The following is a 13,836-nucleotide window of genomic DNA, read 5'->3' as shown; positions in this document are numbered from 1 at the left end:
GCAGCAGGGACGGCAGTCTAAGGACGCTTATTGTTTATGGATGTTTGATCTTTCTCATATTACAAAACAATCTTAAAAAGAAAAAAAAGCTCTGCCACAATCTCCTACCTCCCAGTTTCTCAGAGTAAATTAAAGAACACTTTTCTTAAACTACTGGAATAGCAAGGAAGTGGAATTACGCCTGAACTTTATGAAGAACCTAAAGGCCACTCCCACATGCAATCTCCTAGTTCCCCTTCCCTTCTTTTCCACCCTCCCGCTGGCCAAATCCTTCCCCCAATTACACCCACAAGAAATGACATTAGTGACTCACTAAGGGCCAAGAGTGAGTCGTTTCCTTCTGATTCTACATTCCTGCTCAGTCTTCAAGGGCCTAGCTTCTATCCACAGGACAGAGAAATCAGGTTTATGGTTTCCTTCCTAATCGTCTGGGTGGTTTGTAGAAATATTTATGTGGCCTGGTGTGTGCACCCAGGCAGTCCCTGTAACATTTACCGCCTATATGGTTTGACTGTTCTTGAGGGACCGTTTTATACTTTCAGGTGTCTTTCTATGTACATATGTTTTGACTTCCTTGGGTGGGTAGGTCAAGCGCAGGGAGCTGCAGTTCTTTGTATTTTCCCCAACGTTCCAACTCTTCTCTCGTGCCTAGTCAGTGCTCAGTAAAAGTTAGATATAAGGCACTTATTTTAAGGTATGATTTGTTTTCCCTGCCTAACGTGCCAATGAAGACCAACATTCAGCAATCTTAAGTCTAGCAGAACTGGGATGATTCATTTCAACAGTATTTATTCACTTTCAACACGTAGGGCTAAACAACTCTCAGTCCTGTTACCAGGCTAACTTCACATGGCCTCCGACAATTGCGGTGCACATTTTCTACACATTTGACACACTTCTGTCATGATGCACACAAGTGGCCCAGGGTGCCTTTTTTGACCGTCCTTAATTTCCACATGGGCGGTTTTATTATTTTGTCCACTTCCCTATGGGACAAATGAACTTCTCCTATGATGCCATTTAGAGAATTTTATGCCTTATGAGTTTATCATGACTTTATGAGCAACTCTGCCTTTTTAAGTGGAATGTGTAAAAGCAATGAGCATATACCAAATAACAAGTATAATTCTGGACTCGACATCTATCATCCATCCCACCACCCGCCTTAAGCTGACTGCTAAACAGTGTATTCCTGAAAGGGTGTTACGGAAACTGGTCTGGATCACGTGGCAGAACCACCAAGAGGCACTCGGAGATCTTGGAAGGCAGAAGGTTTATTTTAGACCAGTGGGCTCAGAGATCACCCTCCAGAGGTCTCAGCCCAGAGCATCAACAGAGGGGACAATTTATAGTCTGTTACTTCTGCATTCCTCATTAGTAGTAATTTGGTGCCAGTGGCAGCAAGCAGGGTGGGAAGAAGAACCCGGAAGGGGAGTCTTCAGGCTGGAGGGACTGGAGTTCCCCTATCAGTTCTGTCGGCCATCTTATAACAGATTTTTCCCTGTCAAGGGAATCTCTGAAACGGTAACAGTCATGTTTCTTTCATGTCTCAAGACATACTATGGAGAAATGGTAGCGTAACATGTGAATAAAGTGAAGACATGGCAGAGTACATACAAAAAAGAAGAAACCTTGGGGCGCCGTGTGGCTTGGTGGGTTAAGCATCCGACTTACACTCAGGTCATGATCTCACGGTTCGTGGGTTTGAGCCCCATATCGGGCTCTGTGCTGGCAGCTCAGAGCCTAGAGCCTACTTCAGATTCTGTGTCTCCCTCTCTCTCTGCCCCTCCCTCACTCATGCTCATGCTCTGTCTCTCCCTGTCTCTCAAAAATAAATGAACATTGAAAAATAATTTAAAAAAAAAAGAAGAAACCTTTAGTTCACAGTCACTGATAACTTAGTTTAGTTACTCACAAGTGGAATTAATCTTCTGAACATTAACAAGCCAAAGGCAAACAGCAAAAGTGAAGATCATACGTTGCTGGACGCTGAGAAAACTTGAAAATACTATACTTAACACCGTGAGATTCCAAAACATGCTGCACAGCAACACTGGAATGATGTTGCTCATCAGGAAGCGAATCTCAGGCTCTCCCCCAGACCTCATGAATCAAAACTAAGTCCCTAGGAGGCTTATCTGATTGCCATCAACTACCATGCATGCACTCTGAATATACATCATAGGTACCGAACTAGTCTGTTTTAAAGATTAAGCAACATTTATATATTGAATCAAAATTTCAAAATTTTAATGGACCTTTAATGGAAGGGCCCTAGGATGACCTCCAGGTAGAAAGCCCAGCTCTAAGATTCCTAGAAGTGAGAAATGAATCTAAGTCTATTTTAGTCATCGATCCCTTCTAGATACTGGGGATAAGATAACATTTCAGGTAAGGAGACAAACTATAAATAAAGAAATCATTACGCCATGACAGACCCCTGCATCTCCCACCATAGTGACAGTGGGGCACTCCCAACACATACGAAGGGAGTTCAGAAGCTGGACAGACAAAAATACACTAACGTCTACCTCAGATGTTGATATTAACTACTAAAACGATGCGAGAGTACACAAAAACCATGGACACAAATGTTCACAACAGCATCACCCATAAAAGCCAAAGAACAGAAACTCAAATGTCCATCACCTGATGAATGGATAAACCAAATGTGATATATATCCATAAAATGGACCACCTAAAGGAATGAAGTACTGATAACATGCTACAACATGGATGAACCTTGGAAACATTATACGAAGTTAAAGAAGCCAGATGCAGTAAGCCATATGTTGTAGGATTCCATTTATAGGAAAATTTGGAATAGGAAAATCCAGAGACAGAAAACATTATGGACTGTCAGGAGCTAGAGATAAAGGAAGAGGTAGGAAGGGGAATGACTGCTCGTGGGTACACGATTTCTTTTTGAGGTGAAAAAATGTTCTAAAATTAGACACTGGTGATGGTTGTACAACTCTGAATATACTAAAAAAAAACTTAAACATAGTTGTACAACTCTGAATATACTAAAAAAAACTTAAACATACGAGAGATAAAGACACAGAGAAAGGATGCAAACATCAAGGAAACTAGAAAGAAGACACAGAACAACGGCTACATTCATTTAAATTGAAACTGGACTTCTATACATAATGTCTAACATTCCCACTTTTTATTGGTTAAAACTCACTCAGTAAGGAATTATATCCTTAGAAAAGGACATTTCACAGAAATAATTACCACTTAGGTAAATACCAAAAAAGAAAAAAAGTTATTCTCTTCATTTACATAGTAACTTGCTTTCAAAACAATTCAGAGTTGGGAATTTTAAGCGTCCGACTTCAGCTCAGGTCATGATCTCATGGTGAGTTCGAGCCCCATGCGGGGGCTCTGTGCTGACAGCTCAGAGCCTGGAACCTGCTTCGGAATCTGTGTCTCCCTCTCCTTCTGCCCTTCCCCCACTGGTGTGCGTGCACACGTGTGTGCTCTCTCAAAAATAAACATACAAAAAAAAAGAGCAAAAGATGGTAACTTCCAAGCTGGTGAATAAGAAAACGTTATTATCAACTGGATCTTACTTTAAATTCCTAATTTTGCATATCAGAGCTATGCAATTTCCTTTCCCTTCTTCTTACCCAAAACAAAAGCAGGGTCTCTCAGCTTCAGCAATAACGACTCCTTGAACCAGATAATTCTTTGTTGTGGGAGCCATTCTGTGCACTGTCAGATGTTTAGTAGCATCTCTGGCCTCTATCCAACAGATGTCAGAAGCACCCCCAGCACAGGCACACGCTAACAATCAAAAATGTCTCCAGATACTGCCAAACACCCCCTTGGAAGTGGCAAAATCTTATCTGGTTGAGAGCCACTAGAGTAGAGAACTACTTCTCAAAATTCAATGTAACAGAGCTCAGGCTGGGAAAGTTTATTTCCCAATTCACATGTAGAGACACAAGTATGCTGAGGGGGAAGCTAATACTGCCAGGTATCATGCCAGAAGCCAGGGCTACAGAATCACCCAGAACTAGGATTCCAAAGTAGCCACTAGCTCTCAAAATTTCTTGCCCTGGAAAGAGAGTAAAAATGAATACATGAATACATAAATACACAGAGAGTAGAAGAAATGCTGGCAGCCACCCCAAAGTTACTATCTAGACATGCCCTGTCAATACAACTTTCTGAGATGATGAAAATCTTCTATACTGTACTGTCCGATACACTGGCCACTAGGCAGTGGAGTGCCTGAAATGTGGCTGGTGCAGCTAAGGAAAAGAATCTCTTACTTTACTAATTTTAACTAAATTTAAGTTGCCACAGGTGGCTAGCAGCTATCAGATTCGACAACACAGATCCAGACCTTGTTATCGTTCTTGTTATTGTTGTTAGTCAACATTCGTAAGAGTACATTCTTGGTGGAAATCCAGCTTTCCTTCTTCTTTAGGCAATTTTTCCAGCAGCAGATCAATACCTGCCCCTGACCATGGCCAGGCCAATGCTCTGAAGAATGAAAATATTGGCCTCTGCCTCGGCCCTTCATAAGCTGGGTGTTCTGCATGCGTTGTTTCTGTTCTGTTCCACCTCAGTCTCCTCCAAAATCCAGAATGAGGTACTGGCCTTCTGTGAAAGGCATCTAACAGTGTATGGGACAAACTGCTCAAAAAAGGTAGAACTGGTAAAAGGGAGAATTATCTCATTCATTTATTTGTTTGCTTTTTAATTAACTCTTTCCCAGGTAGAATACAATACCTTCTCTGTCTTTTTACTACTGCATCCCTAGCACCTAGAACAAAGGCACACACAGAGTAGGTGTTAAATATTTGATGAATAAATAATAACAAGGGGGCACCTGGGTGGCTCAGTCAGTTAAGCATCTGACTCTTGATTACGGCTCAGGTCATGATCTCACGGTTGCGAGATCAAGCCCCACATGGGACTCCATACTGGGCGTGGAACCTGCTTAAGATTTTCTCTCTCTCTCTCTGTCCCTCCTCCCCCCCCCAAAAAAAAAATAAAAATTAATAATAAAAAATAAGAAGAATAACACCTTAAATATTGTTCATGTGCCAGGTATCACTATAGTATTTCAAATATACTGACTTACTTAAACCTCACTACAGCAGCACCTGGGTGGCGCAGTTGGTTAGGCATCCAACTCTTGATCTTGGCTCAGGTTGCAATCTCACGGTTTGTTACATGGAGCTACCCCCACTCCCACCCCTACGGGGCTCTGTGCTGACAGCACAGACCCTGCTTAGGGTTCCCCCTCTGCCTCTCCCTCGCTCATGTGTGCATGTGCACACTCTCTCAAAATAAATAAACTTAAAAAAAATTTTTTTATAATGTTTATTATTATTTTTGAAAGAGAGACAGAGAGCAAGTAGGGGAGGGGCAGAGAGAGAGGCAAACACAGAATCGGAAGCAGGCTCCAGGCTCTGAGCTGTCAGCACAGAGCTCGACGCAGGACTCAAACCCACAGACCGCGAGATCATGACCTGAGCTGAAGTCAGCCGCTTAGCCAACTGAGACATCCAGGCACCCCTTCAAAATAAATAAACTTAAAAAAATAAACCCCACTTTAACCCTAGGAGATATGTACTATCTCCTAGTGGAGATATAGGTCCACCATAAGCTATATCTTATTATTCACATTATTACCTTTGAGGATGAGGCACAAACGTATTACGGTAACATGCCCAAGATCACACAGGTGGTGACAAAACTATAATCTGAATCCTACCACATATGAAGCATATTCTCTAAAGCTGTGCAGAGATATTAATGTTATCTAAGGATTTTAATGTCTGAAGCACCCAAGCTTACTATGTACCATATTCCTTATCCCCATCTTGTTATATGAGAAGCTCAGTGTAGACACAAAACATCTGTAATGAAATATCACTACATAATACGTGATAGTGGCAGCATGCAACATAATACAGGGGTGCATACCCAATTCAGCAATGTGTAAGAGTGTGCGCACACAGGAGGGAGGGCCACTGTATGATAAACAAGCCCACAGCTCTGCGAAGATTCTAGGAAGTGACAAAGGTTAACATGCAGCCCAGGCACAAGGAAAGGCTTGTGTAAAACCATGAGGATGAAAGGTACAGAAGAAAAGTTGGGGCTGGAGATATGGAGCCATGGAAATTTGGGGAGTAGCAGGAGATAGGGGTATGGAAAGGCAAACCAGAATGAGACTACAGGTTGCTTCTGAATGTCAGACCACTCCGTGGGCTGGAGGCTCCAACTCCCCAGTAAGGCAGGTCCAAGCAAGGAATTCAACCCAACATGATTCTACCAAAGGGGTGAGTAACCCCTGGACCTGAACTGAGTGCCCCACATCTCCCTCAGCCCAACTCACACACTCCTAAGGGCAGATAAAAGCTAGTCCCACATTGGGGCGTCTGGGTGGCTCAATCGGTTAAGTGTCCTCTTGGTTTCGGCTCAGGTCATGATCTCACAGTTACACGAATTTGAGCCCCATGTCAGACTCTGCACTGAGCGTGGAGCCTGCGTGGGATTCTCTCTCCCCGCCCCCGCCCCTCCCCCACTCACACTGTCTGTGTCTCTCTCAAAATAAACAAACCTTAAAAAAGAAAAAAAAAGAAAAAAGCTGGTTTCAGTATAGAAAGTTTCAGTCAGATGGAGAATGAAATGCATTACATCTGATCCTTTGTCAGACTGAGGTATGAGGAAGCTAACAAAGCAAGTTTATTCCTGATTTCTCTTTAACCATTCTTGTAGATGTATGGAGACATCTCCCTCTAATACTAAATAATGCTCCCCAATGCCAGAACATTATATTTTCCTAGGTCTTTCCTAGCTCTCATGAAGCCCCTTCTCTTACCTGTTCCTTCACAGGAGATACTACCCAAAGCTTAGGACTTAGTCTCTCATTTTTCTCTTCATTCTCTAACTCAAATTTAATCATCAAATCTTTATTTCCAATCTTAACCCACCTCAGTCCCTATCATGCTGTCCACGTGTCCCTACTGAGTATTCGAAATGAGGCTAGTCTGAATTGAGATGTGTAAGTGTAAAATACACCCTTAAGTAATATATCTTAGTAATTTTATGTTATGATAGTATTGAAGTTACATTTATGTTGAAATGACTGTTTTAAATATGTTGGGTTAAATAAAAGACATTAATCAAATTTATTTCAACCTGTTTCTTTTTTCTTCAATGGACCCTCTAGAAAATTTTCAACTACATTATGTGGCTCTCACTATATTCCTATGGAGAGCATATCTACTAAAAGCTGTCTCGCATGTGCAGCATGCTTAAAATTGGATCCACCACTAAGAAACTCTATGACATCGCTGTGCCTCAGTTTCTTCATCTATAATATGGAAATACTACTTGTAATAAATAGGATAACTGTAAAAATAAGAACTATACACATTTACTATATGCCAGGCACTGTATATGCCAGGCATACTGTATATGCTCCTTTAAATCTTCATCCCAGTGAGACCAACGCTTCCATTTTACAGGTGAGCACAGGGAAATCAAGTGACTAGCCAAAGGTTATGTGGTTAGTAAAGAGCAGAGCCCAGATTTGAGCCCAGGCAGCTTTAAATGACTATCTCTCATGATATCCACTTCAGAAATTTGCAAAAATTCAGTAAGTTAACTTAAGTAAGACATTTAAAACTGTATTGGGCACACAGTAAATTCTCCTTCAGTGTTTAACTTTTATCAGCATTACCCCAGCCTCCAGCCTACTTCCCAATTTCCCAGCACGGCACAACTTTTCTCCCCATTTCTCAAGATTAAAACCTCAGGATTCAACTTTTAACACGCCTCCCTCTTTCATTCCCTAATTCTAGTTAGTCAGCTCCTTCTTACTCTTCTTGTGTGTTTTTAATGCACCTATTCTGCTATTCCCACAGGCACTTTAACCTGGCCCTTTGCACCCTCGCATCGGATAAATCAATACCAAGAACAACTTAAACAGTGTTCATGTACCAGCACGCTCTAAATCTATTAGTTCATTTAGACCTCATTATAACCCTATCTGTTTTCTAAGACTTCCACATCTAGGCTCTAACAGTATCTAATTTCCTCAGTAGCCCAACCTTCCTGGAAATCCAATTTCATCATGTGATGGAAACTTTAAAGGAGTATGGGTTCTTCACACTTGTGTGTATCAGCTGACTTCAGTATGTGAAAGGAAAATATGACGGATGTTCTCTATCGGGGCAAAAAAAGACTTATAAGGCCCAGAAAATTAAAAATTCTAGCCTCACCAAAAATCTCCCAAGGAATCAAGTCTTAACTGAGCTAACATTAACAACTGCATAACCTAGCCCCACCTACCCATTCAAACTTCTCTCCTCCACTCCTCGGTAAAAATTCTCCAGAGTGGTTAAACAAGGTTTCCTTGTTTCTATAAAAAATAGTATTATTATTAATTCTTATTTCCAGCCTTTATTCATACAGTTCCTCTCTGCCTCACAAATCTGGGCACATTTCTCCTCCATAAACTTTCCCCAAACATGTAGGATAAACTAATCTCCCTTCTAAACTGCAATAAAACATGTCTTGCACTAGTCACTGTGGTCTGAAATACTCATCACCTGGCAAATGCCACTTCCAGCTCCAACCAGGCCATGAGCACCTGGCCGGAAAGCATGGAGTCCCTCATTTTTCATCTTCTCCATCAGTGGCAAAGGTCTCTACAAAGAATGAACACCTATTTGGCAAACAGTTAAAAAATAAATTATGGACGGTGTAAATGAAATCATCTGTAAATACCCTAATTTAGCCAACCTTATTTCACGAACTGAAAAACACCATGAGGTACAAGAGCCACACCAAGTTACATGGTAGTGGTTTCACTGCGCTTTCAAATTCATTATCTTCTTTGCTCCTCGAAACAACCTAGAGAAGTGCACACTATTACACCCTTGTTAAGACAGCTAAGGGTTAAAGAAATAGAATGTTTTTCCTCAAGTTCACTACTACTTGGCAAAGTAGTAGTGCTACTACTATTGCTACTAAATGGCAAAGCTGGAACCAGAGACCAGGCCAGTAGTCCAGTGCTCTTTCCAATGTTCTAATTCACCTTTTATTCCTTTCCCTCCTTATCACATAAGATTAAATAATTAAAAGAAGAAAGGAATCAGGTGAGAATCTTAAGTAACAACAGATATGATAAACTCACATCAAATGAATATTTGCCTGAAATGGCTTTTTTTTAACTCATCAAGGTTAATGATGATTTACGAGGTTGCATTTAAAATTAAACCTCATGATCGTATTGTACTGTGAAATAAAAACCCATCTAAACTTAAAACCAGCGTCTTTCCTGACTCCAAAGTTGGACACCACCTCCCCCTCCCCCACCTCAATCTGCTCTATACTTACAATATCTTAAGGCTGTTTCTCATCAAAGAAATAAGGAAGGAAACAACCTCCTGAGGACACAGCACCTAACCATCAAATCCAGTTGGCAGTCCTTGCTAAACGTTATAAACCATTAGTCTACCCATACCTTACTGTCTCCAGGAATCGAGTCCTTAAAACTCCATGTTATTTGTCAAACATTCCGATTTAATACTGAGCCACAAAGAACCTCAGTTCAGAGCAGTCTCAACTCATGAATGGCCACATTGTTGGGTACTCTCCCTTCACACTGAAACTCGCAAATGGAAAGACGTGGCGATGGATCCAAACCTGGGATAAATGCACTGGCAGAGCCAAGGAAAACCACGAACGCAATGAAAATGCGCCCGCCTTCGCCTCCTCTGCAGACCTTCTGGCCACTCCAAGAGATGCGGGAAGCATCCCCTGTCGGGGGTGCACGCTTCCGTAGCCGTCAGCTCATTCCCGAAAGATTTTCTGCGAGGTCTCATCTGAGTCGAGGAGCACGGTAAGGGAGCATTCTTCCCACGAAGGGTGGGTCGGACCGCACACAGAGCCCAGCTCGAGACCCCCGCCGCGCCAGCCCGTCTGGCACCCCCCACCGCCCCAGCTGGAAGGCGCCGCGGGCCTCGGGTACCATCCCCCGAGCTCCAGGGAGGATGCAGAGGAGGCGGGAGGGAAGGAGCGGCTCCGGAACGAGCTGCAACCAGAGCCTCCTTCGCTTCTCTGCCCCGACTCACCCAGTTCTGCGCATTATTGCTCAGCTTGACTTTCTTGCACAGGCTCCCAGGTACCTCCATAGCTGCAGAGCGCGCGCGGGTGCCGGGATCCTAAAAGCCAGGAGAGTAGCCGGAGGAGAGGCCGACGGGGGCGGGGCGGGACGAAAAGGCGGGGCCTCCTTGCGCCCGAGTCGGCGCGCGCTTACGTACGCACGGGCTCGTGCTCGTACCTCCTACTGCGTGGCGCGTTGGTTGCGCCTCCGAAATGGATCTGGAGCAGAGGTATGTGGGGAGGGGCGAAGCGGCGGGCCAGAACCTTAGGCAGGAGCTGGGGGTGGGGCTTTGGCGCTTGCAACGGTGCGAGCGCGCACGACGCTCCTCCCTCTTGATTCTGAGGAAGGGGCGGGGCCTGGGAAGGTAGTCGTGGAAGTTTCCTGGCCTCTCCCGGGTTTGACGCCTTGTGCTGCGCAGGCGCTGAGGTTAGAGCCAAGTCTCAGGCGCGGGCCACCCACGGAAGGGCAAGGGAGATTCTTGGCTCCCTGCAGCTGATGCTGGCTGGAAAGAGACATTGATGGAGTCTCCTGCCCCTCTGACTTTTCCTCCATAAGCGCGGCCACCAGTCTTCTGTCTGCCCATTCTGTATCCTTGTCACCCTGGCCACATTTAAAAAGGGATTTTCCAGCCTCGCAAAGGGAAGAAATGATTTACTGAACAGCTTATTTTCCACACGTTCCACTTGGTGGCTTTAAAATTCTGCTCAACGCTTAACTTCAAGAAACAGTCAATGCCCCTTCCTTGGTCATCAATAATTAATATCTCGACTGGGATTAGCGGTCATCTGCAAGGTGCTTCCTTCCCCACTTGGAGACCTCGCTTCATATCAGGAGATTTCTGTCCAGTAATTCTCAACCGCTAGGCCAAAAGTGCCCCTATATTATTAGTTTTTCCGGAAAGTCTTACTAGACTGAATTCCAGGCTTAGGGAGGGCTGCTGGTTACCAAAGGGTAGACTGCCCACCTGTGCAGGACATTCTCAAATTCACCTAATTATTATAGCACCAGTTCATAGGAAAATGGGGGCGGGGGGAGGACTTCCTCCACGAGTTACTCCCCCCCCCCTCCATTCTAAGGGCTTTTCCAAAGCTTGCCGTAGGCACAGAAATAGTACTCTGCACCTGCCCCCTCCCACACGCCGCCCACCACATCATCTTCAATCACTAAGACCTGAGGGTACTGCTTCTCAACAACTAGCAAATCAGTCTATTTCCCCCACTGTTACTGTCGTTTGTTAGGCCTTCCCCCTATCCAAGATGAATCACAACTAATCCCCTTAACTGAGCACCCTCCACCTGTGCGGCTGCTGCTCACACGCATGTTACTCCATTTTTGAATTGCTGTCAGAGTGGTACTTATAAAATTTTAAATCCAACCTTGTTTACTTGACCATATAAAATGTCAATTCATTGGTTCCCTGTAGCTTTTTCTAAGGGCTGTTTAATTTGAAGTCTGTATATAGAATTGAATTTCGATATAGTTCTCAATTCTCAAAGAGCGGGGCAGGGACAGAGACAGAAAATCTTAAAGCAGCCTCTGGGCTCACAGCGCATGCGGTACTCCAAATCCCTAAACCATGAGCTCATGACCTGAGACTGAGCCACTGAGGCGCCCCAGCCATTTCTTCAAGGAGTCCTAGGAAATGGTATTTAAAGGGAAATGGTATAAAGATATCACAGTCTGGGCTTTTAGTTGTACTCATTGCTTCTCAGTCCATATTTGTGAGCTTTTCCCAATGAAAGACATTTTTAGGGTTAAAATACATCATGACTTTATATTGATACTCTCAGTTCAAATTCATGATTCCAGACATCAGTCATGCAAATGAGCCTGCAACATCTTGTCAAACCAGAAACAAGGAAATCATCAAAAAACACTAGGGTTGAACAAACAACAACAACAAAAAAAACCCACTAGAATTATGTCAAAAGGACTCAGAAGCCAACTTTAAGAAGTTTTCTCCTGTCAAAGATGGTACAATTAGATGAGAGCACTAAAGGGATAATAACTATAAGGTATTGAAATAAACCAAATATGTTTAAATGTCCGTGTTCATAATGATTATAATTAAAGACAACTCATTGCTACCCTTGGAGGATGCTAGTGAGTCAACTCATTATTTTGAAACTGGTAAATAAAAGGAAAGAATTTACCCTGCCTTCCCTGCACTAACTGTAAGTAAGGTAATGAAAAAAGTTGATGAGAGGAAGTTCTCTTTGTAGAAATACAGCTAATAGATGAAGGAAAGATGGAATTATAATATCACCATTTTGTACCTTCTAATGAAATAATGTATAAAGACAATGCTGCTCATGGCTGCTAACATCATGACAATAAAGGACATCAGAACTTTTTTGCCTCCTGATGACACTTTGCCTCCTGTGGTATTAATGCCCCTTACATTCAACCCTGATTCTAATCAAGCCTTCAGATCTGATTACCAGTTTACAGTTAATGCAGAGGAAAGATGTAAAATCACCATAAATGCAAGCAGCCAAATCCAAACTGCGGAAATCTCTACATAAGGACCTGATTCTTCAATAATTAAATTAAAAGGAGAAGGAAAAAAAAAAACAAATGAAGAACTGAAGATTAAAAGAAAACTTGAGAGGTATTAAGCAATTGAACCATGTGAAACTTATTTCATGACTGACTCACATAGAGAAGAATTTTTAATGTACACAGCAATAGAGGAAATTTGAAGAGTACCTGGATTCTTGATAGTAAAGAGTTACATTTTTTGGTGATAATAACATTGTTATATTTTTTAAGGGAGTAATTTTAGAGTTACATATTGAAGGATTTATCAGTGAAATGGCAATGCCACAAGTATTCAGAATTAAAATGAGGCTCTTGGAAATTAAAAACAAGATAACAGAAATGGAAGAAAAGGTGAAGATAGCTTCCAGAATGCACAGCAAAATCCCCAAAAAATAGAAATAGAATTTTTAAAAGAATAGTCCAGGAAATCCAACATCCACATATTAGAAATTCCAGAAAGAGAAAAATCATAGGAGGAAATAACTAAGTAAATCATTAAACAAAATTTTCTAGAAGTGAAGGACTGGAGTCTTTCCCTGAATGTCCAGCTCAAAAGATAGAAATTGAATGTACAATGCATAGTACTGTTGCCTGGAAATCCTACAAACTTCGAAGGAGAAGGACAGTTCAAAAACAAAGAATCAGGAGTGAAAATGAATTGAAGGTACTAAGAAAAACACAGAGAGCTGGAAGATAAATAGAACAATACCTTCAGAGTTCCAAAAGAAAGGCATTTCCCACCTAGAATTTGGAATTATCATACACCCTTTCTCAAGGAAATATTGGAGGATGTGCTCCACCTAATGGAAAGAGGGCATTCAGAAAATAGATGTTTCCACACAGGAAACAGTCAAAAGGAATTCCCAGATTTATGGTGAAGGAAGATCTGAGAATGACTGCCATGTACCAGGTCTAGAGGATAATTAGTCAGAAGGCTCTCCAAGAAGTCAGAAGGCCCTTGGAGAGCCTAGTTTAGGAAGATAAAATTAATATAGCATCTGATGGGAATGACCATACTGAAAATGATTCAGACAACTGACAAGGAGTTTGTGGTTGTATTAGTAATAACTGCTTAGAAAAGTAAGTCATCAAAAAGGAGAAATTTATCACAGCCTTTCTGTACAAACTGTATTCAGAGTAATCAAATAGCTGAT

General features: G+C 42.4%; 1 protein-coding gene across 3 annotated transcripts in view; it reads right to left on the bottom strand.

Annotated features, from left to right (window-relative positions):
• PAPSS1 (3'-phosphoadenosine 5'-phosphosulfate synthase 1) overlaps positions 1-10,386 on the bottom strand; it is a 106,687-nt gene extending 96,301 nt beyond the window's left edge. The window contains exon 1 of one of the 3 annotated variants that reach the window (XM_040476672.1): positions 10,110-10,386. In XM_040476672.1, coding sequence (XP_040332606.1) covers positions 10,110-10,169 — 60 coding nt within the window. In that variant the 5' untranslated portion in view covers positions 10,170-10,386. Of the gene's footprint in view, positions 1-9,499; positions 9,604-9,681; positions 9,808-10,109 lie in introns of those variants that run through there. The other 2 variants (XM_040476663.1, XM_040476680.1) reach the window with 2 other exon arrangements.
• Between the last annotated feature and the right edge of the window lie 3,450 nt (positions 10,387-13,836).

This window comes from Herpailurus yagouaroundi, unplaced genomic scaffold, assembly GCF_014898765.1.
Source record: "Herpailurus yagouaroundi ecotype Mexico unplaced genomic scaffold, PumYag 28, whole genome shotgun sequence".
Classification (NCBI taxonomy): domain Eukaryota; kingdom Metazoa; phylum Chordata; class Mammalia; order Carnivora; family Felidae; genus Herpailurus; species Herpailurus yagouaroundi.
This window is presented reverse-complemented; position numbering and strand designations above follow the sequence as displayed.